At 40.0% G+C, this 24,154-nt stretch overlaps 3 protein-coding genes across 6 annotated transcripts; 2 read left to right on the forward strand and 1 right to left on the reverse strand.

The window, feature by feature from the left end:
* Positions 1–371: 371 nt before the first annotated feature.
* Positions 372–17,064, reverse strand: LOC117390734 (unconventional myosin-VI-like). Of its 3 annotated transcripts, none has more exons than XM_055231051.1 (32): positions 16,961–17,064; positions 15,691–15,836; positions 13,528–13,597; positions 13,223–13,296; positions 12,637–12,766; positions 12,455–12,560; positions 11,906–11,961; positions 11,741–11,838; positions 11,485–11,649; positions 11,304–11,384; positions 10,666–10,846; positions 10,450–10,594; positions 9,453–9,610; positions 9,272–9,363; positions 9,121–9,193; positions 8,920–9,047; positions 8,337–8,432; positions 8,060–8,230; positions 7,615–7,653; positions 7,324–7,417; positions 7,010–7,140; positions 6,849–6,926; positions 6,537–6,666; positions 5,321–5,411; positions 5,006–5,156; positions 4,279–4,487; positions 3,836–3,914; positions 3,417–3,577; positions 2,930–3,033; positions 2,479–2,613; positions 1,719–1,934; positions 372–1,136 (listed from the first exon to the last, which is right to left on the reverse strand). In XM_055231051.1, the coding sequence occupies exons 2-32, from the start codon at positions 15,805–15,807 to the stop codon at positions 937–939; spliced, it is 3,759 nt and encodes a 1,252-aa protein (XP_055087026.1). In that variant the 5' UTR covers positions 15,808–15,836; positions 16,961–17,064; the 3' UTR covers positions 372–936. The 3 variants fall into 3 exon arrangements, with proteins under 3 accessions (XP_055087026.1, XP_033844427.1, XP_055087027.1); XM_033988536.2 differs by having other exon boundaries at positions 763–1,136; positions 16,965–17,064; XM_055231052.1 differs by having other exon boundaries at positions 763–1,136; positions 16,932–17,064.
* A 1,202-nt stretch (positions 17,065–18,266) lies between these two features.
* On the forward strand, positions 18,267–19,864 carry colec11 (collectin sub-family member 11). 2 transcript variants are annotated; one of them, XM_033988581.2, is made up of 7 exons: positions 18,267–18,321; positions 18,473–18,618; positions 18,687–18,758; positions 18,856–18,927; positions 19,092–19,145; positions 19,220–19,315; positions 19,397–19,864. In XM_033988581.2, the coding sequence occupies exons 1-7, from the start codon at positions 18,275–18,277 to the stop codon at positions 19,804–19,806; spliced, it is 897 nt and encodes a 298-aa protein (XP_033844472.2). In that variant the 5' UTR covers positions 18,267–18,274; the 3' UTR covers positions 19,807–19,864. The 2 variants fall into 2 exon arrangements, with proteins under 2 accessions (XP_033844472.2, XP_055087031.1); XM_055231056.1 differs by having other exon boundaries at positions 19,415–19,864.
* A 611-nt stretch (positions 19,865–20,475) lies between these two features.
* Positions 20,476–23,687, forward strand: LOC117390941 (doublecortin domain-containing protein 2). Its single transcript, XM_033988746.1, has 11 exons — positions 20,476–20,762; positions 20,843–20,891; positions 21,762–21,838; positions 21,919–22,050; positions 22,204–22,356; positions 22,451–22,478; positions 22,572–22,668; positions 22,890–22,990; positions 23,164–23,240; positions 23,326–23,333; positions 23,566–23,687. The coding sequence occupies exons 1-11, from the start codon at positions 20,476–20,478 to the stop codon at positions 23,685–23,687; spliced, it is 1,131 nt and encodes a 376-aa protein (XP_033844637.1).
* The last annotated feature ends 467 nt before the right edge of the window (positions 23,688–24,154 follow it).

The raw sequence follows: 24,154 nt of genomic DNA on the forward strand, positions 1-24,154 counted from the left end.
ATACTAAATTAATCATACTTGTCATTGTATTGTCATTTTGGTAGCCTTGTGTATGTGTGACTAAAGCCTGATGTCCACTGCACGATGTGCTTTCTCAGCTCTGCTGCAGGGAACAAGTGCGCGGGAGGGCATCCGGATGACACGTGATTTCAGACAGTTGGCACTATCGCTACATGCTAGTGGCGCTTGTTTAATGTTGGCCGGAAGAGGAGGGCTCACTCTGCGACCAAGATTCCAAATATCAGACAGGTTTGATATTGATGGTTCTAAATTCAATCTTTGACACAAACGGCCAAAATCGTGCAGTGAACACCCAGCTTTACAAACTACATGATAGTACTTTTACAAACACAGTAAATAAGTCAAGAGCTTGTCACGAGGGTTTATTTTCTCTGAGAGAGTGAAGGCATCATAAAACAGCAGAACAAAAGGTTTATAAACATCCTGCGTAACAATACACACTCGCATTGGTATGGAAGGACACAAAATTCACAAAACTGCAAATTGTAACTGCAATTATCTTCTACAAAACTGTTCTACGTGAAAGTCAAAATCCAGTTGTGAAGGTTGCACAATGGAATTTTCTAATGCATGGCAACAAATAATATTAAAATAAATATTAAAAACTCAATATATGAGGTTTAGTCTGTCATCTCTTGAAAACTTACAGTTTCAAATCGAGAAAATAAAATCATTATTTTAGTTATATATCGATATTTCATAAGTACCTATGCTTTGTACTACGTTTTCATTGTATTCACTTTATTATTGTTTTAAAATTTTAACAGACTAAAAGCCGCACAAACATAGGGTAAAAAACAAAACAAATAAACAACATAGTTAAGGCCATGGAGAGCAAAACAACATCAGTGATAAAAATGACATTATTATGAAAAACGTGTTGTAGGGGGCAGTGTTACGCTCAGGGCAGGTGCATTACTTGAGCATGCTCTGAAGCATGGCTGTAGCATATGTGGGCCGGGCCTGTTTGTTCTCAATGGCCTTTTTAAGGTACTGAATTCCATCACAGCGTTCCCAAATCTCCTCAAACTGTCGCGGCAGGATCTCAGCCCCTCTCTTCCTGGTCAGTCCTGTCTCCTCCAGACTCAGCTCACACATCTCCATATCGTCTTTCCCTGAATAAACAGGGGAATACCTCAACTGATGAAAAAACATAGATATCTAACAATGCAAACTGCTGTTGCTATTTGGCACAGGAATAACGTGGTTAGTAGTCCCAGATCTACAGGGGTGCAACCTCATTTTAAAGTGTTTGCAGGCTCATTTGTAGTTGGTAAAATAATGACATTTAATGGAAGAGCATTGTGTTTGCACCCTTTTAAAACTCAGATGCACCCTCGGTCAGTTTGGTCTGCACCTGGGGCTGATGGTAAAATGGAAATAATAAGGCAATTACAAATGTGATTATCTTATTGGTAAAAACTCGTGAAAACAGAGTACAATTAATTCTATTTTATTTTGTGGTAATATGATTAGCAGTGGGCAGTATCTTAGCATTGTTTCTCACAAACATTTATGAACCGGGAATGAAGTCTTGTTCTGGATATTTCTATGGAAAGGGTTGGGCTGGAAAATGCATTATTCTAGTTACCATGTGAGTTCACTCACTGTGCTATTCATTTGTGTGAAAGCTAATACAACTGTGATGCTTTGATAAAGACAAAGGCCCTTGACGCTGCTTGTTAATATGTACTGACCTGCGACCAGAACTATGGGCCTCTTGTCGGGGTGCAGCTCCACCTGGCGTGCGATCCAGGGCCCGTCGAAGTGTGCGTACCACCAACCCTTCTTCTTGTTCTGTGGGTCTTTGTACTGGTCCGCGGGCCGAATGAAGGGAATACGGAAGTACCTCTGCTGCCTGTTCATGGCCACTTCCTGATGCTGAGCGGCCGGAGGAGCTGGATTCTGTTCAGCTAAAACAGAAGGCAACTTTGAGTGCTCGTGTGAAAACCACTGAGTTATTAGATATCTTTATTTACATGAGAAATGTATAATGATAATATTCTATGCCTGGACACTTAAAATAAGGCATCTTTTTCATTATCATTAGGTTACATATTAGGATAACATGTTTTTTGTTTTTTTTTGCACAGGCGCAATAAAAACCCTTCCAGTTCAGTCGTGGTGGAAATGTCTTTGTGGTTAGCTCTTTTCGTTGTATCATTATAATACTCCCTACAGTGGAAGTATAGACAGGCTTAAATGTTTCATATACCACAGTGTGTTCAAGGGTAATTAACTCTTAGACATCCAGACTCATGACTCTCTTTACAAGTACAACTATGTCAGTTTGAATTATATCCACAAAAATATTACCTAAGATAAAAATGTAAGTTAAACCTTTTTCAAGTGGAGATTTAGATTTTGGCCTGGTTTAGATCTGATAGTACTAGGGAAGCAAAAATATCTTAAGTGGTACTTGATGTAAAAAGTTTGAGAGCCACAGATTTAACTCACCATAGTCGGTGACAGACTTGGGCGCTCTTTGGTTGCTGTCATCATCGGTGCGTTTCTTGTTTTTGGCTTTCCAGGCGTGGTACACCTTCAGACGCCGGTGAAACTCCTCTCTACACGCAGCCAGCAACTCAATGTCTGAAACACAGCAACTTAATACTTAAAATAAATATTGAAATAACTTGAATAAGACAATAACAGGAAATATCAATATTGTGGGTAACACTTTATAATAATTACACTTTAATAATATACTAACTCCAAACACTAACACTTTAAGTTTGTAGATACTAAGTAATTCTTAATAAACTATGCCATATTAAGGCAAATTAAGGTATAGCTATTAAAACGTTGTACCATATTAGTATATTATTTAAATAAAAAACGGCTATGTATCACCCTATAAAGGATCTATATGAATTAGAACAGCAGTTTTTTGAGGGGTTGGCTTTACCACAAGAAGTATTGATGACGTCTCGGAGCTCGGCGTACTTCCACTTGCTCAGATCGTACTTTTTTACCCCAGCAGTCACCTTGGTCGCCTGCACCTGCGCCCCCCTGAGGTTGTGAGAAGGAGAATGTTACAGACTGTGAGAAATAATATGGGCAAATCAGAAATTTATAATGTAATGATAAACTTGATGTTGATTGGTCATATAATTATGGTAATGGACCTGCTCATTGTTAACTTATTCATCATGTACTTTGAATATTTCCACTACAAAAGTCTATTGGCACGTGTTTTATATGAGACTGTATAGTGCAGATGACAATTAACAAAATACATTAACGATTATTTTAATATTCAACTAGTTAGGAAATTTCCAAATAATTGTAGTAGCATAAATGTGACTCAAGATCTGAACTGATGTCCTAAAGAGTAAATTTTACACAAACAACATCGCATATAGTTGCTAAGAGTTCGGGTGAGGCTAATACACCTGCGCAGACTCGGATCCAGCTGTCCCTCCTCTGTGATAAGCTCTGCCTCACTCTGGGCGATTCTCATGGCTAACTCACGATCCCTCCTCTCCTGCTCCAAGATGGCTGCCTGCTGAACCTGCTCCTCCCGCTCCAGGGCCAACTGCATCTCCAGCTCAGCCTGTCCACACAACACATTCAAATACAGTCAACTGTGCATGACTCAACTAAATAAATAAATACGGACTTCATTTATTTAAATTATGTGCCATTATGATCTGATTTCATTGCTGTAACTGTAGAATAAGGCACTTTTATACTTGAGGGAAAGAAGATTTATTGAAATACTAGTTCATAATAAAGACTACTACTCAAAATGAAATACTCCAATAAGACGGTGAGTTCAGACGGGTGCCAGAATCTTTCACACATACAGTACCTGCATTACTTGGTCTTCCTTCTCTCGTTTCTTTCGGTCTTCTTCTTCTTGCTTTCTCTTCAGTTCCATCTCTGCTTTGCTGTAATATTTAAAGAGCAATATTATTCTCATCTATCTCAAAAGTACTTATTACCATAGTAAAACCATACTTTGATACATAATGTTCATATTTATTCATTTATAATAGATCTATATCGTCTAATGTTATACAGTATATCAACAAGCATCTAATATAAAATAAACTAAGCTTAAAGGTGGACTATGTAACTTTTCATTGCCACTTGCTTGTCTGAAGATGTTATAGTTTGCCTAGAACTTATTTATATTACATATATTAAAATACAGATGATGTTATTGCACCGAATAGCAGGTGGCAGACCATTCACTAGAAAAGTTACATAGTGCATCTTTAATTAACAGCATTTAAAGTTTATAAGTCTTACAGTCGCCGCTCCTCCTCCTCCTGTAGGCGGCGCTGTTCTTCCTGCTCTCTCCTCTTCCTCTCCTTCTCCATCTCCTCCTCGATGTGCTTGAGCCTCTCGCTCTCCTCCTGCTCCTGCTTCTTCTTCTGCATGGACCCCAGCAGCTGCTCCGAGCGCCGCACTAAGGCCTGGTACTCTGAGTCGATCTCCTTCCAGCTCATCACAGTGGTCTGCACAGTATATTCAATTAAATTTTCCTTTATTTATTCCCTTTTGCGTTTAATAAAAGTGAAATATGCAGGATTTCATTCTGGCAAAATCTGTATCCATTTGTACTCCAGACTCACAAATAAAAAAAACCTTTGACAACATTTGAATAGGCCTTTAATGTGCATTTTAGCTGAACTTTTTCCCCAAATCCCTAACTCATTTTAGTGATTTGGGTTTCAGCAAAACCCAGCAAATCAAAATCAAAACCCATCTGACAATATCTACCAACACCATATCGACTTAACACCGCTTTAGATTTACCTCTGTGGATACCTCCTGACCATTTATATTAGATTAGACTAGACAGCACAAGCAAAAACTTAACAGCCTCAGATTCACAAAGAGGCCAGTACTTTGTTTATGCTCCAAAGGTTTAAACCAGCTGGAATTTTAATTGGGGGTATTTTTAGAATATAACTCAGATAGTTATGATAAAAGTGGTTATGTCTGTATCTGCCCAGTTTCATTGACCTCTCACCTTGATCTTGGTCATGAGCTGGTCTATCGCAGTAGCCAGCTCGTGCACTTGCTTGGACACTTCTTGTTTACCCTCCTTCAGCCCATCCACCACTTTGGTCAAATGTTCCATGTGTTTCTTCAGATTACGAACCTTCACCAATCCATCCACACTGCAGAGGACAAACTCACATCACGTTTGTACTCAAAACAATTGTGTCCCAAAATCGTAAACCCACAAGTTATGGTCAGGGAGTAAATGGTCAAAAATGCCTTAAAAACAGACCGAAATGCTAGAGATATGGACAGAGAGAATGAGAAATACAGTAGGACTCACCGTGGCTTGTGTTTTCTCCTGCACAGCCACATACGAACAGTCTTTTGGATTTTAATGCAGGCCATGGCTCGGTAACTCATTTTGTTACGAACTGTTGGGGAAAACAATGATATTTTTGATTCAGTATCCCAGACACCTCCAACCCCTTTAAATCACATGACATTTTAAATGGCCTATATTACTTTTTCTAATCTGTTATACTGTTGATTCCTCATCAAAAACATACCCGGAGTTTTGTTTCATTCACACATATCTAACACACAAATCCTGTATATTAGACTGAGTTCTTCTGAAAATTCTCTGTGGCGTCATGCGATGTCATGTGGTAATACAGTGTGTGACTGTGCTTTAAAACTCCACACACCTTCACTAGAATAATTTGGATAATTTCAGTGCTGGAATTGCCCATTTCTAGTGAACTAAAGGTAAAAGGCAGCTGTTTAGCTGTTAACTTGAAAACTACCACTACATATCAGAAGGTGGATCAGAGCATTTTGAGGTTTGGAGATGCAGACAGACTCATAATAAAGGATTACTCCAACATGTGTGAATGATGTTTTTTGATGAGGTAACAACATTATAACAGGGCTTAAAGCCCACAAGAATCCATTTTGTATAATATAGGACCTTTAACCTTCATGCTTATTGTTTTTTTCAAACTTTTACACTTTGTATAAACAACTATAGTGTGTTGCTTATGAAATCCATGAAGTGCTACAGAGACTTCTGCTCCTGAACCTCTGCACAATCGAGGCTGCACAAAGTCACTTTCATCTTTACACACATCTGTCATCTGGGAGACATGAACGGTGTTTGTTTTGTTTTGGCGAGTATACCGGCTTCCGCGAGTGTGGCGCTTATTTTGAGCAATGAAAAATAATAAAATATAATTGTATTTTAAAATTTCAAGATCACAATAATCTTTCAATTTAAACTACAATAAAAAAGAACTAACACAAATAAAATACACTTCAGTGAAATACTTATAATTTATCTTCCCAAGCCATGCAGAGCCGCAGTATAAAGATAAAAGAGCTGCATGCGGCTCCAGAGCTGCGGTTTGCTGACCCCTGGCCTAGGTGATATGCAAACAGCTCAAACATTTCTTCAAGTGCACTGTAATTATCAATTCTATTACATGTTACTAATATATTTACACACTCTAATGCTTGAGTACAGTATTTGTGGACAAAGTATTGTTCAGAGTTTGACCCACGTTTGATGACTGACAGGCTGCACCACTGCACTTTTTTCCAGCGGCTGCACACGAGCCACTTGTTGACCTTCTTCACCAGCTCTGCCAGATGCTCCGGGTCCGATTTCATGATCTGGTCAAACTCTGCAAACTGATGGTAACAAAACATTCTGTTCATATTGACAGTAATTCAACTATAGAAAAATAAATGATAATAATACATTTTATTTATAACGCACTTTACATTTGAACAACAAATCTCAAAGTGCTACAGTACAAAAAAGACATTAAAAACAGAAGACAAATGATTAGCTTATAAAAAACACAAATGACCTTTCCAGGGCGGAAGAAAACTCTGGTCAGCCCAAACTTGAAGTCAGCGTCATTTAGTCCCAAAGCTTTGAATAGGGCCTTGACACAAAAACCAAAGCACAGTAATCACATCGAGTATCATTATATGAAGGATCTGAATATTCACACACAGTGAAACAAACCTTGCAGAAAAGCCGTGGGTTGAGTCGCTGTAATTTTTCTGGTAGGTATTGTTTGTACATGGTGTAGAGCTCATGGAAGGGAGCGCGAGAAGGGAAGCCGCCCTGCATCAGGTCCAGCACTGACACCATTCCTAGCAACAATCAGCAGTACCAGTATTACACTTAGGATCTGTTTATAGGGCTAGCAGTTGCATTTTACCAAAACTGTCATTATTTTTTATTAAATCCTGGATAAGAAGAGTCAAACAGATGGGAGCAGACAAGGGTTAACAAATAAAGATAAAGGATGGTAATGCTACAAGTCTATAACTTACCAGAGCACTGCAGCTGGGACAAGATCAGGGCCCCCTCAAACTGGTGGCTCACCATCTTTAGATTGGGCTTCACACAGCGAATAAAACTGGAACCCTGAATGTGCACAGGAAAAACATAATCACTTCTGGTTGAGGACCCCCACACTTCCTGTCCAAAGCTGTTCCTGTGGCTATAATGTATTTTGTGTGTCTGTAGTGAGTGAATCGTGGTGGCAAAGTGCTTCCAAAGACTTACCTTGGCTGAATTCATAACAGTTAAAAGGTTGTATAAGAGAAAACATGGGTACTTACTGTACTACGGAGCTTTTCCAGCAGTAGGTTTAGCTGAGTCTGTAAATCGGAAAGAATAATATTATTCCAAGGATATTTGATGCACATTGTCACATTACATAACAGTCTGTGGCAATATTATGTAGCTTCTTTGGAGAGGGTCTGGCACTGAAACAAACGTTAAGAGTGTAACTACAGTTCTATGAATCCCAGATGACCATCAGACAGAGGTGCTGAAAGCACTCGATTATTCCCTTTGTGCATGCATGGTGGGATGCAGTAAGAATGAAATAGAACTCTGCTTCTTTATAACTGTACCTTGATCTGACTTGATCCAGTTTTATCCCCAAAGGAGCTCAAAGAAGAAAAGGAGGAAGACTGAAGGAAGTCTACAGGAGAACTTGGAAGAGGAAGTAAAACAGAGCTGGGAAAGTGAGGACCAGAAGCCAGCCTTAGACTGTGTGACCTTGAATTTGTTGCCAACGCTGATGAAGCTGAGTTTGCCAGACTTTTGCTTGACGTCTTTGGCGCTGTTATAGTTCTCAAAGAGCTCTCTGACAAAAGTGTCTTTGGATTCACACACCAGGCACTCCAAGGACATGTGCAAGGCATCGTTGTTCTTCTCCACAAAACGTGTCTGTGCAGGCAAATACACAACGCATGCATTCATGAAAGAGCAAAACCAAAATATCTGTCTCAACTACAAAATATGTACTTACAGTTTATTCCAATATAAGTCTTACCGTTTCATAACAAACAGCTCCGGCAAAATGTCTGATCATAAAGCCTTCATCATCTCGAAGATTCCGGTGAATGGCCAACTTTGACTTCCTCGGAACCTAAAAACAGAAAAACATTTTTATAAAATGGTTTATTGTACATTTATTTCTAATGTATTTCTATTGTACATTGTAGTTTATTACTGTTATGGTGTTCAATTATTGTTTTGATATTCCATCTGTGTTAATGTTGGTTTCACATATTGTGAAGTACTTTAAAACTTGTTTTCGAAAAGTTTTATACAAATAAATTAAGTATTATTATTGATGACAAGGAGTGATTCAATGTGATTCAGTGTAGAGGAGGATTCATTGGTGGTCATTTGTTTTTTGTGATCAGGACGTGTCAGCTCCTATCCAGAAGCCATTTTCAATTGATGGAAATGGCTGGGTGAAAAGCACTGGGAATTTATCCCAGTGCTTATCATTCTTAAAATGAGGATCATTTTTAGAACTAATTTTGGAAATGAGGAAACGCACCCTGTTTTATCTATAAGTTTAGACATTCTAATGTGCGATGTAAAGTTCACTGTAAAGCTGTCCTCACCGTAAGTCTGAAGTGGTCCTTGTGCTTGCTGTGAACGGCCACAGTAAAGTGCTGATCGCTGGCCTGAGGGAGACGGTTCTCTTCATCCAAAATGTCCAGGATTCCCACCAGCTTGGCCTCCACAAGGTCTGGAAACATCAGTAACCAATTATTAAGTTTTGCATAAAAAGTGCTTTTGAGATGTGTATAAACAATTCTTACCTATACAATCCTGGTTATCGACGTAATGTACCTCACTCACCCCCAGTCCCTCCCTTTGATACAACTCTTGCTCCTGCACCACAAATGTACATATTACATAAGTGTGATAAATTAAATAAAGAGGAGCGAGCCTACCAACCACACTACTTACCTCTTTAAGAATCCGCTCGTTGAAAAACTGCTGGAGCTTCTCGTTACAATAATTGATGCAGAATTGTTCAAAGCTATTGTGCTCAAAATACTCTAATGTGTGACATAAAAAACACCAACGTGACAATGAGTAATGTGAACAGTGATTTAAAAGTAATGACAAAATCTAAGTCTTTCTTTACCAAAACCCGCAATGTCCAGAACTCCAATGAAATGGTTGGAGGTTTCAAAGGGGAAACACTGGTTGACTCTCCTCACCACGTGGTCAAAGAGCCGGCTGTACACAGCTTTGGCCAGGGCGTCCCGGGCGTGGTTGGCCTGTTCCACCTTTAGAGGGACCCTGGGCACATTAAAGATAATGATAAGGCCTGGAACAGTTCAGAATTATGAATAAAAACAGGTTCATGGAGAGTAGTAGTTCTGTCCCCTCCTCTGTCCTCTCCTCTCACTTGTGTCTCTTTCTTTTAATGTATCTGCATGTCCGTCCACAAATGAAATTAAATGAGTAGTCAAGGCATTCATGTAAATTAACTGAAATCCATTTTAACATAATGAATAGCCACTTCATAACTTAAATCCTCAGTTGTGCCCTTAAGCTCCAGAGCCAGTTCTTAATCATTTAGATTTCAGATACAGCTTCTATTATTCATATGGAGCAAACACTTCCAGGCCAGAGCAGCATCTGTCCTTGTTAAAATATTCATCCTCCATTCAAGCACCAAACCATTGACAACTAATGTCAGACTGGTACCACCTTTTCATCAAACCCAGTTCCCTTGCATGAGAAGAACACAATGCAAACTTGATTTAATCACAAACGCACAAGCAAACACACAATACACATCCACAAACACACTGGGTTTCCATGTTTATTGAGGACACTGACTAATTATTTCCTGGAGACTGATCCTAACCTTAACCATAACACACTACACCCTTAATTTATTATGAAACCATATATTCACAATGAACCATTTTTTTACCTAATAGATCATCATGGGGACCTGATTTTTGTCTCGCATAAAGGAGGCAGATTTCCATGGATTGAGTGTGTATACTGATTTTAGTCCCCACATTGTGATAAATACCCATTCACAGATACTGAGAATATACGTTCACAGACAAATGAAAGCTTCCCTGAATCTCCCTCTATGGACACCACACGCTTATTGTACTTACTTTATCACAGTTCCTTTGGCGCCCCCTGCTGTCGTGAGCATGACTCTGGTGGTGAGACTGACCCTCAGATCGTCCTGGTCCAGACCCAGCAGGTCAGCACAGAACTGCAGAGAATCACTTGACTGGTTCTTAAGCACACAGCCACCTACAAGACACATGTTATACTTCGTGACCATTATTATATGACTACAACCATCATATTCTTCTGCTTATTACCGGAGCTGCTTCCGGTTTCTTCAAAGTCAATATTTCCCAAATGCAAAACTCCAGCGACCACTCTGAAGAGGTCCAGCTTCTCTGTGTCATTCAGGCCGATCTTCTTCATAGCATCACACATCCTGCTGAAGTCCCCCAGATCATCGAGGAGTGGGTCCTTCAAGGCTCCACTCTTCACATGCTGCAAACCACATACAGTCAGAATCCACTCACGTGTGTGAGACCCACCACCGACAACATTAAAAAAACACACAACCATTACCGGCAGCAACACAACCAACCACGAAAATCAGCTAATAAATAAATACAATCCTTAAGCTTTGCCCCTCTTCCTCATGCACATATAAATTAGCATGCAGCCTTTTACGCTGCACCAGCTTCATGCAAAACTCTTGCAGATCTAGGAGCAGCTCACATAAAGGCAACGTTACCTTGGAGTCCTATGTTTGGCAATGAGATGGGAAGAAAATGGGATTAGAACCATCAACTCTCACAACTTCAAATAATGATTAAGATATTAACATTAAGATAGTTTTAATGGTTGAATGAACAGCAACTTGGACACTACAAATGTCTATAAAAGACTAGTTGACAGTAAATATCCAATCTCATCAAATTCACAGTTTCGTTTGCCTCACCTCAAGACTTTTCCGTTGCTGTGGGATTTGTTTATCTGAATCCTTAGTGGCAAAGAAGCTGGAGCATCCTCGATTCAAGTACTATAAAACAAAAAGTTATTATTATGTATGTATATAATTTTATTTTATTTATTTTTTCCCCACATGATTGGACATAAAGATGTAAGATCTGTGCACGGACCCTGAAGTGGTCTGGTGAGTCCAGGCGGAGTTTCTTCTTGAGGTCCTCAGTGGCTCCAGCGCACAGTCTGTAGAAGATGTGATAATTCCTCTCATCACTGCTCTGAACGCAGATTCTGGACTTCTCCAACAAGTAATGGGAAACAAACCCTCCTACAACTGCATTCTGACATATCAAAAGTCAAATTAATCGGTTAAAACTGTTGTGCAGTAGTCAAATATTTGAGTAGTATAAGCTAAGCAAAATCACTTTGTACCTTCTCATTAAAGTGTATCTCTACAAACTTTCCAAATCGACTGCTGTTGTTATTCCGCACAGTCTTGGCATTCCCAAAGGCCTCCAGAAGGGGATTAGCTATTCAAGATCAGACATGGCTCTTGTTATGGCCAATACTCTTTTAAAAATGACTGCTTATAGTTACCTTCAACGATTCTCTCATCAATGTCTTGACCAGTTCCATAAGTTGTAGTCAGATATCTGCAATATTACAGGTCATTATCCATTATGCACACACATTATAGTTAATGTTATATTTTGGCTGACTAAAACAAAAATGTAATCATAAAGACTAAGGCTATGACTAAAATTACATAAATTTTTATCAACTAAAACTATGACTTAATATGGATATTTGGCACTAGATCCAAGTTCCAATTTCAATCCCCAAACCAGGCTGTAAACAAACTCAAAATCCAAGGAACACAACTTAAAATTTCCCATGAAGAAATGTAATACAATTTATCATAGTTAAAATAAAAAATATATATTTTGTGGTTGACTGAAAATATTATGGATTTAGTTAACTAAATGACCATGACATGTTTGGTGACAAAAACTACACAAAAAGTAAAAATAATTTTTTCAGTAAAATTTCACAAAATGTTTTTAGTCAAACTAAATTAACACTGCAATATTCAAATAAACATGAAAAACATAAGCTCAGAACTCTAAAATCTCTAATACTCTGCACCTGAGGACAAACTTGGTGTTTTCTGTCTTCCCTGCTCCAGATTCTCCAGACACAATAATGGACTGGCTCATCTTTAGAACCTTCATGTCTCTGTACGCTTTGTCAGCTAAAATCAAAAAACAAATATCACATTTTTAAATACAGTAGCCTCTTAATATCGTATTAGAATAGAGTGTGCTCACCTATCGCATACACATGAGGAGGAAGTGTTCCCAGAGACTTCCCTTTGTAGGACTTGATTGCTTCTGGACCGTAGAGATTGGGGATGTCAAAGTAAGGGTTGACAGCTATCAAAATATTTGCCACGTAAGTCTGTAAAATATAATAAATATGTACTAAATATAATAAGTTGGGTTAAAACTGAATATGGGAGCATGTCAAGTTTTTGGTAGAATTATTTTGTGTTGAGATATTTAATTTAAAAACCTTGCCGTTTCCAATTACACTGAAATGTCCCAAATGAAACCTAATGATATTCACACCTCACATACAAAGGGTTCAGTTAGTAAAGTAAACACTGTTGAGACACAGGTGCACTGGCTGGGCCCAGGCGGAGCTCTGGCAGGGCCTCATCTGACTCACTAGTGCTGGTTGCCAGATGCTTTTTGTCCCTGGGGATAAGGGAGGGACACGGATGGGCTCACCTTTTGTCCTGGTACCTATGTTGTACCTATATCTATTTAATTTGTTTTCCCAGATGAAATTTGTAAAAGGTTAGAAAATGCGATGCTACAAATAAAAAAAATAGAAGACAGAAAAAAAACGTACATAGATGTGGTCTTTGTTATAGCGGACTTTGACGTTGTGGAGGAGGGTGGCTTCATTCAAGTACATGAGGGAACCTGGGCAGAGGGACAGAGAGAACATTTCTGTGGGACAAACTCAATAGAGATAGCAAAAAACAATTCATAATACAACCTTATAAATGAAAATACAAATAAGATACCTGTGTATAATTTTAGTGTTGTTACATTTGGGTTTTATTACATGGATTCATTTCATCCAAGTAACCATTTCAGAGACTAATTTGGAGGTGCCAATCCTGACTCTGTGGGACATAGGAGTAAACTTACAGTTGTCATCCACGTGCTTGTTAACGTCTTCTTCAGCGGGATATACTTGATTCATAGGAGCAAGAAATGTCTGGAAAAGATGTTTGCATTTATCATGAGGCTTAGTAAAATAAGTAAGTAAAAGTAATGTATAGTTAATATAAAAAAATGAATAATATTTATGCATTCATACTAGAGACTTTTTTCATGACCAATGCTGATACAATATGTAGGGCCGATTTCGGCAATTTTACCCTAATGGTCTAATTTTAATTTAACAAACCCATCTGCGACCTTGTTTTACTACAAATTGGATAAAAAAGTAGTGTAGTCACATTTTTTGCAGTGCCCTCTTTGGACTAAAGTGTTTAAATAAAGATTTATGAAGCAGAGGAGACGCAGTACGCTACAAAGTGCAAATATCGCCCTTGTATATCGGTCTATCTCTTATTTATACATAACCAAGCCAACTAATTGTTTGGTGAGGTTTATATGGTAAAAGTGCACTATGCAGGGTTTTTGATGGGAAAAGCTCACACCATGAGGCCAAGTTACAGGTCACATCTGTAACTTAGAGAGGTCACATATTTCACAGAATGAATGTTTTTCAACAAGATACTAACAAGATACTTTAATGCCATACTCTAGTCTGGTATATTCAGGCAATTTCAACTTCAACAAGCAAGGTTACAGTACATCTTTAAATGAGTTTCAGCGGAATTAAAGTTAGCGGAATAACTGTGCCACAATAGAACCAAGGAACACACAAACTTATGAATAATTTGTTGAGAGAGGATAAGCTTAGGACAAGCTTTCTAAAACATGTAATATTAAAATCATTCAAAAACATGCACCAGAAGGGTAGATATCTCCCACCACCCTGTGAATACTCCGGGTTTGAGCGAGGGCCAAACGCAGCACAAAAACATGTTGTACTGCCGTAAACAAGAGGAGCGGCTAATGAGCTGCTACGGCGGCCAGTCACACGCCTGTCTTTCATTCAATTCAGTTCATATTCCCCAGGGAAATTCAATAGACCATTAAGTGGCTGCCAACTGTTTCCATAGCACAGAAACAACCTTTGGAGACAGGTGTAAATATAATATAATTTAGAATTCCCTTAATCCATATCCAAGCTTGTATAAGACCACAATAGTATTATTTTGTATTGAAAATGCATCGTATTGTATCAAAAAAGAAGGGAACACGAAACACTTCATAATAACTGCATCTAAATTAATAAATCATGAACAAAGACTTAATTGATAATAACTAAAAAGTGATAATAGTATTGTATTCCATCTAGAATGCTAGTGCATGCTCTAGTGGGACTCCAGTAAACAGGTCTCAGTCTCAGGTGGGGCAGGTGGGGCAGGTGCAGCAGGTGCAGCAGGTGGCCTTCAGTCCCTAATCAGCCTCTCTGCTCTGGGCAACACTATCTCCGCCTGCTGCTGCTACTGTTACTTATTCATGGCTCAGTGCACAGCGAGGCTCCTGTTTCACACATCACCTCACAGCCCTGTGTTTAGGTGGCAGCATACAAGCATCCTGGACCAACATGTCTGAGGCCACTTAAATGAAAAACAATACTATACATATAAGCTTCAAGTAGTGTATGTATTTAAAATGTGTAAATATGTCAAAAGTTTTAGGCTCTTTTTCAATAATTAGGAAGGTGTTAATCAAATCACCTTCATTTCCAAGCTTCATTATGACCTGCATATGGGCGTGACATAATTCTATCAGTGTCTCTATGGGCGATTTCTGTGGCAGAAGAAGGGGGAAGGAGGAAGAGGAGGAGGAGGAGGAGGAGGAGGAGGAGGAAAAGGAGCACCTTCAGTGACCGTCTGCTTTTTGAGTCCTGCCCCACTGACCGGCTCAGGAAGTTCCAGAGCAACATGGCACTGCCTCATCCTGGTCAGCTGTATCTGACATATGTATAGCACACACAGGTGTATGTTTAACACTATCATTTCTGAGGAATCTCTAGATTACACTGTACTGTGTGATAGTGACTCCATTGTGGAGTCTTTAAATAGTATAAGATCCTACTCTTAACAGCGCATCATTTTCAACACATAATAGAATAATTTCCTTAAATTCCTTAGTACTCTCATAAAGTTTTAGCTGCCCCAGTGGGGCTGGTGGCAGCAGGTGTAAATGTGAGCGAGGATTGACACAGACCTTGCCCCTCTGGTGTAGCGGCTCGATGGTCAGTGCATCTGCTCCGATGTCTACGATCATGCCTAGCTGGAACCCATGGGTGGGGTGTGGTGCCCACACTGGCTTCCCGTCCTCCATGGCTCACCTCTTGTCTGTACAACTCACGTCTGTGAACATGGCAACAATGAGGAAATGTCAATACGCAAAACAGAATGACGTTTGTAATGCAAAATAGGCTACTAAGTTTGCATTGAACTTCTCTGCTGATATGTAAACCAGACTACAGAAGACTACAGGCCAAAGGCTTTTCCACCAAACACAAAAGTCCCCCTGAGAAAACCTTTGGTTTGCTCAAAACAAATGAGCCGGATCTTAAAACAACCATCCTCAATGCAATATGTTTATACCAAGATATTCCTGTGTTTAAAGGCTTTTAACACTTTACTGACATAAAGATTGTTTGTTGCCTAAAGAAAAAAAAAACACCAAATATATGCATCACACTCTCAGTACAGTGTGTTCAAACACCCTTCTGCGCTGTTCACAGTGTTAGACAGATAAAGTATAGATCCAGTGTTAGTCAGTTAAGTCCAGCTTGTTATAGTGTATTATATTCAGTGTTAGCAACAGAGACTGAGACCTGAAGTGGGACATGCAAACAGACTGTTTCCTCTTCCTGCCTGGGAGGAGGACATGGGAGAGCCAAACAGAAGACACACACACACATTACATGTCTAGAGCATTTAAATATATGAGGTGGCCCTTATTGTTGTACTCTGTGCAACTTTGTTACAGATTTAACTTTTTTAAAATAGGAAATGAAAGATCATTTTTAGCAGGTTACAAAGTATCTTGTCACTGAGATGATCCTACCAACTCTACTAGGTGTTGAACAAGGAGTTATCCACTGATAAGTGATGTGGTGACAACTGGTAATATTGTATTTTCATTGTATCAGTAATTTTATATTTTTAACATCTAGGCCTGGCTACTAAAGCTCACTCTAATGGCCTGTAATGTAAACTAATATAAATGTATCCTAAAAGCAAAGTTACTGTCAATACAGACAAGTCAGAAGTGCAGCGTGCACATGACATGGGTCGAGCCAGGACTTTCTGATCTGTGCAGAGGAGCTGGTTAAGCTGCAAATCAACTTAATGAAGTCAATGACTTTGGCAGTGAATCAAGCAGCTTAGCTGTATAGAGGCGATAGGCAGGGCTGTTCTCATGATCATAGCTCAAATACACAGTTCACCACCTACCTGGATATTAGCACAGATAGAAATCTTACTTACAGGCAATATTCTTCAGACAGGTCCGGTCCGTTTGAAGAGTGTGCTCCTCATGCGCTGCAGCTGTAGGCCTGCTCCTCCTGTATTCGTCCAGGAAAGCGCGATACTGTGGACGCGCGAGCCTAGGCTCCTGCGCCCGTAAGCCCGATGACGTCACTGACGCAGCACCACTTAAGGTGTGTGGACAGAGTCCTGTAAGATCGTATGTCAGGTTATTTACATCGTGTCTGCCCCTTGTAATGCTAAATGCATGCTGTTAGAGGCTTTTAAATGTAGCCCATTGTCACTACAACAACTGTGGACCTCAGCACCAGTAAAGCTGCGTGAAAAGTATCTGAAACAGTGTGAACACAACTATGTCTGAAGGATACTCTGCTTAAAACTTTGCCAGGACTGCCTGCCTTCTTTAAATGATACCAGACTCAGCAAACAGGGCAGAACAGAGGACCATAACGCGCTGACTGTGAACTGTTGACATCGTCTACATCCGCCAACTCTGCGCCTCAAGACTCCTGAATAATTCAGACAGTAACTCAACACTTTGAAGCGTTAGAAGAAGACATCTTATCCTCCACTGGTTGTCTTTCTAATGAGGACACTTGATCGGTCTGAACGGAGACCTATCTTATTACAAACAATACGACATCATACAACTTCTAAAATACATAGGCTAAATTATAGAAAAACGTGTGGCCTACTGGGCTATATCACGACTGTGTTTAGAAGAACTGTGTGTGTTTTAATAAGGATACTTTCGCAATATATTTTGCAATTTCCATTTATACAAGTGTAACCCGATTTATAGTCCTACTTTTTCTCTTCTATAGCAATAGCTCCACCAAGTGGTAATGCATGAGAGAAAAGAATTACAAGCGTTAAACCCAATTAATGAGTAAAAAGCAAAAAAATAAATAAATAAATAAATAAAAATAAATAAAGAAAGAAAGAAAGAAAGAAAGAAAAACACAAAAAACATTATAATGTAAGATAACTTTAAGAAGAATAAAAAAAAAATTAGATAGAACTCAGTAATCTCATAGTAGACCTATGTATTAAATACACAATAAAATGGAGACAGCAAACTGATTGATCCTGCAATCAAAAACAAAAAGAGCAAGAAGAATAAAAATGTAAAGCCAAAATGTACAACATGAATATCAAAGTTATTAAACATGTCATTAACAAGCCTTGCAGTGCTGTGAAGCCCCTGAATACTTTCCCAGCCAATTATCTTTAGCAAGCGGCCTTATCTGACTGTTTACTCCAACACTATCACTGTCCTGCCACAGCCTCAGCCTCCTCACACACTCTGTATGTTTCACACGGACTACAGTTCTGACCGGACACAGCTCAGCCACAGGTAAGACCTCACAACATCATTTGACTGAAATGAATTCCTTTACAGAGAATTTTTTACTTTATATCTCATTTTTGCTCTTCTTTACTACAACTAAAAGTGAGCTATTTATCTACACTCCAGGTCACACTGTCATTTTGTTCTTGTCACACAGACTGAAGGACCTAGAGTGCATTATGGCTCCTCATGTGCTCCTGCTGCCCGCTTTGGTCCTGTCTGCTCTGACTTTAGTGCACATGTCTTACGCTCAGCAGCCGGAGGAGTCCTGCACCATTCAGATTCTGGTCCCAGGGCTCAAAGGTGAGGCTTTATATCCACTGTGTATAATCTGCTTCTTTATTGCCTCCTGTTGTTTCTTTGCCCCATAGGAGAGCCAGGGGACAAGGGCCAGAAAGGGGCTCCGGGACGACCTGGAAGAGTGGGGCCTCCAGGAGAGATGGGTAACTCTCTGTGCACTTTGTGTTCACACATCTGAAGAACTCAAAAATGAGGGTTTCATAAAAATTAATGTACTAATAGTGTGGGCTCTCGCTTTAGGCCCACCTGGGATTAAAGGGCACAAAGGAGTTTTGGGACGCCATGGAAAAGTGGGGCCCAGTGGAATGAAAGGTCATTGGCCGAGCAGATAAATGCTCCACACTCATTTATCTTCACTTGTAGGCTCCAAAGGAATGCTTCCAAGTTTCAAGTTATTTTTTTCATTTTTTAGAAAATGTAAAATGTGATTATAATAACTGTGAAAATAATATACATGTATTACTTTTCTGAAACAGGCAATAAAGGAGAAATGGGAGACCCTGGTCCAAAAGGTCCAAATGGAGAGCCAGGTCAGTGCAGAATGTTTGCATATTTATACAGGAGATGTTTAAAAGCACATAACTGCACATGTTGGTGTCCTCAGGGCTGCCCTGTGAGTGCGCTCCAATAAGAAAGATGATCGGAGAGATGGAGCTCCTTGTGGTCCAGTTATCCTCAGAACTGAAATTCATTAAAAATGGTATGTTTGCTCCTTATTTCTGTGTCTGCTTACTCAATGCTCAAAGCAAAAATTATAGAAATCCAAGTGGTCATTTTTCAGCCCTGCCCTCCCCTGCAGCTGTCGCTGGCATAAAAGAGACAGAGACTAAGGTGTATTTGCTGGTGAAGGAGGAGAAACGCTACTGGGACGCTCAGCTCTACTGCCAGGCGAGGGGAGGGCACCTGGCCATGCCAAAAGACACTGTCTCCAACTCTGTCCTGGCCACGTACCTCCGGGAGCAGGGGGTGGGCAGGGTCTACATTGGCCTGAACGATGTGGAGCGAGAGGGTGTCTTCATCTACGTGGACTCCTCTCCCATGAGCACCTTCAGCGCCTGGAGACGAGGGGAGCCCAACAACGCCTATGATGATGAGGACTGTACAGACCTGCTGTCGTCCGGGGAGTGGACCGATGTGTCCTGTACCCCTACTATGTACTTTGTCTGCGAGTTCACCAAGGACAGCATCTGATACACCGGCATCATGGAGTCATGTGTGAGAGGGAGGGGTCTTTATTATTGAAGACACTAAGATAGAGAAACTCCTGTTTGGTAGAATAAGTGGTGTGGCCCAGGTCCACAGTGAATGTTCCACTGCAGCATACATTACAAACTCGTGCTCCTGTAGTGAGGAGATTAGACCTCCAAACAGATGTCTATCTACAAGAATTGACTATGTATGGCACAGTTCTATTAAAGCAGAGCTACTCCCCTGAGCAATGAATAATTAATGCTGAGAGAAAATGTGCATTTAGATGAACTGGCATTGTATTGCTGAATACATTGTAATGTAAGTTTTTTTGTTTATTTATTAAGATTTATATGATCTCTTTCACATAAAAAATTGGGATGAAACGTAACTGGACTTTTCTTTTTTTTCAACATTTGATTTTATTTATAGAAGCATGAGATTTAGACCTTGGCTTTAACAATAGCTGAGCATATTAAATAATAGACCGGTAAAAGAGCAGTGACAACAGAATGATGAATGCCTGCACGTGCAGAGTTGCTGGATAGATTTCAATGATGCTAGGCCGCACTGTCATGTGAAGAATTGGTTTCCATATCAGATGCTCTCTCCTGTTACTTGCCGCTGCTGCCAGAAAGTTCTGAGTGCATTTTTCACAAGAGCAGCCATAGAATGAAGACAGGCCCACTCCCCGATACAAAAACCATCATTGTGTACAGGAATGGAGATGGGTACTTTGTTGGGAGGAAGATAGTGGTATACCCACGGGTGTCCACTTTGGATATTCTGCTGGATTACCTGTCATCAGTGCAGGCAGGCACAGGTTTAGGACAGGTGGCGCAGTTCGGAGCTGTGCGGAGGCTCTACACGGTGCAGGGCCTCAGGGTTCGGCGGCTGAACCAGGTGGAAGCGGGCGGGCGGTACGTGGCAGCAGGCAATGAAAGCTTCAAACATCTGCAGTGAGTAATAGGACTGTGGGAGTGTAGACATAGTGGGAAGTGTATGGTTAAAATGTCTGACTTTTACCTCTTTACCACAGTTACTCGGAAATAACAGCCAGGAAACCACAAACTAAAGTGAACGTGCAGGTAAAAAGTTTCCTAAAGTTAAGTTCTTGATCAAAGACATTAGAGGGTTGATCGAAGCTGCTTTGAATACTAAATGCAGTGTTTCAAATTTATAGAGGAGACTATGGTGGACCAACAAAGTTATACACCTGTCTGAAACAAGATGAACAGCAAATTAGTAGGCAATTAAAAAGTGAGTTACACTGTTCCTTAGCCTTAGTAAAGCATGCACAAAGATTTAATTCCTAATGAACAAATAGTTTATTAAGAATGACTCAGGCTTAGTAACTACTTAATTAATACCCTGACCACTAACTTCTAAACCTAGCCACTAACTTCTAACCCTAACAAGGTATTATTAACCTGTGTCCTTGGTTCACAGGCCAATGATCTTATTCAGAAGGCAGAATGCACTTTTCACTGTGGGTTACCAGATCCTACAGGTACAGCCTGGAAGATTAGCAACCACTCTGTGCTGTGGAAGCTAATGAGGCAATAAATAAGTAAATAAATAGAAATAAATAGAAATAGTTTGTAATGAACACAAATGGGTGTCTGCAATGTGTCCACAGCATATGACAGATTCAGTTGTGATTGTAATGCTGTTTTTGATCAGTAGAAGTGCACGTTACATCTTACCTGAATGCAACTGTTTTAATCTCCAAAATAAGTTTACTCACATAAGTGTTACCTGTACCACCAAGGTTAGTCAAAATCTGTGGCAAACCTGGTGCCTTATTGAAATTGAATATCCCTTCTCCATGAGTGGAACAGTGTAATTATGAGAAGCTGTCTGTAAGGGTAACTTGATACATGGCATGACCACCTAAAAGAGTGAAACCTTCTTAACAAATGCTTCTGCTGGATTCTCACCCCTCCTGTAACTTCCAGATCCACCCCGTAGACCATAGCAGTATCCAGGTGTCCTCTCGCTGGAGCAAAACTAAAGATGGCACCTGCACAATACAGTAAGAAGAGGGTTTCAACTCAAACATGTTGTGTGGGCAATATTTGCATAATTACTGATCATTCCTGGTTTTTCTCTTAGTGTCTTTACAAACGGGGAGGTCTTAGTTCCTCCAGTGAGAATTCGTGTACCAAAGTACACCCTGAAAAGCTGGGACAATGTGCTGGCCATGGTGACAGAAAAGGTGTGTCTTCGATCTGGGGCAGTACACAGGTAAGATAATTTTTTTTTTTTTTTTTTATTTTACTTGTGAGAAAGGTAATGCCATTATACCAGTATTCAAAGGGTGTTACAAATTTCACACACTTTTAGAAATATAGCAAAATGAAATCAGTCGATTCAGCAATGATGTATATATTTTTCCAGTCTTTGCACAATGGATGGTCGGCCTCTGTCCAGCCCAGCTCAGCTCAGGAACCAGCAGCATTATGTTGCCGTGGGAACAGGAAGGTTTAAAGCTCTCCCATACGACCAGCGTCTCCACAACAGGCCCCTCAACAGTAAATATGGCTCACATGGGTATGAAAAAACTGACTCGTATATATAGAGGTGTTCTACAATATTTGTAAGAATCTATTGTAATGATTCTGTCTTGCACACATCTGCCCCCCAGTGGACGGCAGAGTAAAGCACAAAACCTGGTGAGTGTGGTTTGCATTTGAGCTGAACTTAACTAAAAGACCTATTTGTTATGTGTGGGCTTTTAATAATTTTAAATCTTATTTATGTTTGAGTTGGCCCATGTGCGCCTGTCAGAGGAATATGAGAAGACCACTAGTGGCCAGATGGGAGCAGCAGAGAGGCAGATGTCATGTACCTTCTCAATGCTTGGTGAGCTTCACATCATCTTTAATAGCTGCTAATCAAAATCAATGATCAGAATGTCTTCTCTAAATTGTGTACTGGAAGCACTAATTATTGTGTGCATTTAATCTAGTAGCTTTACCTGTGGGCCATGCTTCTAAAATACATTTGAATCATAATTTTGATATGATAATGAGAAGAGCTAAGGAGAAGACAAAGTAATGTACAAGACAAATACCTTTTCATAGAGGGCAGTGTGTTTGCGGCACAGAGAAGGAGGAGTGAGCTGGCAGGGGCCACAGAGGTGCAGGAGGATGGCTGGCTCAGCATGGGGCTGCCCACAGACCAGGTAAACACAATCCTAAAACAACAGGATAGTCAAAAAAAATTACATTGTCCACCATACAAGTATTGAACAATGTAAACAGACAGAACAGATCCTGATGGGACAAATACCAAAACACCGTAGTTTTTTTCTGAACCTAAATGTGAAGTCACCTACAGAAACTGTTCTCTGCTCAGACCGAGGTCAAGACTATGGGAGATGGCAGCTCCCTCTGTGTGCGGGGCTCTGTGTGCCTCCATGTCCCCTTAAACATGTAAGTATAATTGCTATATATCTACACTCATATACATGAAGTCACATGGTCACAGGCACATGTTTGTGTACTATGATGTGCACAGGACCTATGGTCAGTCCACAGCACCTCTGGCTCCTAAGCTGCAGAAATGATTGGCCAAATCCACATACGCTTGTATACTGTCCTGTCACAGGTTTGTGTTATTTTGGTCATGATATACCACCTGGTCCAATTCAACGAGTCAGTAAAACTGCTGAGCTAATAAAGCCTTTTGGCTTTAGTCCAAAACTAATGTCTGTTCATCAGGTTGTGTCTGATTGTGTGTATATGCCTCCTGTTTCAGACTGGGCAGACTGCAGAGGGCCATTAGAACAGAATCTGAGCTACTGCAGCCTCTGCAGAGAGGAAAGGATCCTCAACCACTGTTACATCTGGGTGTTCATTCTCACTGCTGCCCTCTGGTGACCACACAAGAGCACAATCCAAACTGCTTTTTCTACAAACATTTCTTTAACAGAATTTGAAAGTAGATTTTTATATTGTCTTTGATTTACCCAACTGCCCATGCACTTAACAGCTGCCTTTTTGTGTTGTTCTACTTTTGTTTGAACAATGTCAATAAATAAAAAAGTATAATTTTTCATTTTCGCAATTAAAAATATTTAACTGTTTGCAAAAATGTTTTTTGTTTTTTTATCATTGTAAACCTCATTGTATTCCTCAGAGCTCTAGAACTATTGAAGCGACACTGTTCAAAGAAAGAAAGAAATAAAAATGTCTAGAACCTAACTCTGACGAAAGGCCATGGCCCCAGCCCTTGGGTCGATGGTCCTGCAGTCCCACTCTCCTGAAGCCCCTGAGCAGCTCTGTTAGCTTTGTTAATATCTTTTGTTATGAATGAGGACCTCTGCTGCTCTCTCTTTACTGGCATG

The sequence above is a fragment of the Periophthalmus magnuspinnatus genome, chromosome 22, assembly GCF_009829125.3.
Source record: "Periophthalmus magnuspinnatus isolate fPerMag1 chromosome 22, fPerMag1.2.pri, whole genome shotgun sequence".
In the NCBI taxonomy this organism is placed as follows: Eukaryota; Metazoa; Chordata; class Actinopteri; order Gobiiformes; family Gobiidae; genus Periophthalmus; species Periophthalmus magnuspinnatus.

Excerpts from the sequence above, each read along its gene's own strand:
- LOC117390734 (XM_055231051.1), bottom strand. The coding sequence starts at position 15,807 with ATGGAGGACGGGAAGCCAGTGTGGGCACCACACCCCACCCATGGGTTC. Across the intron at positions 9,194-9,271 it reads ACGAGCGGATTCTTAAAGAG|GAGCAAGAGTTGTATCAAAG; the intron begins GTAAGTAGTGTG and ends TTTGTGGTGCAG. Across the intron at positions 8,231-8,336 it reads GAGCTGTTTGTTATGAAACG|ACACGTTTTGTGGAGAAGAA; the intron begins GTAAGACTTATA and ends TTGCCTGCACAG.
- colec11 (XM_033988581.2), top strand. The coding sequence starts at position 18,275 with ATGTTTCACACGGACTACAGTTCTGACCGGACACAGCTCAGCCACAG. Across the intron at positions 18,759-18,855 it reads GGGGCCTCCAGGAGAGATGG|GCCCACCTGGGATTAAAGGG; the intron begins GTAACTCTCTGT and ends CTCTCGCTTTAG. Across the intron at positions 19,146-19,219 it reads AGGTCCAAATGGAGAGCCAG|GGCTGCCCTGTGAGTGCGCT; the intron begins GTCAGTGCAGAA and ends TGGTGTCCTCAG.
- LOC117390941 (XM_033988746.1), top strand. The coding sequence starts at position 20,476 with ATGAAGACAGGCCCACTCCCCGATACAAAAACCATCATTGTGTACAGG. Across the intron at positions 20,892-21,761 it reads AAACTAAAGTGAACGTGCAG|ATCCACCCCGTAGACCATAG; the intron begins GTAAAAAGTTTC and ends TGTAACTTCCAG. Across the intron at positions 22,479-22,571 it reads AGAGTAAAGCACAAAACCTG|TTGGCCCATGTGCGCCTGTC; the intron begins GTGAGTGTGGTT and ends TTTATGTTTGAG.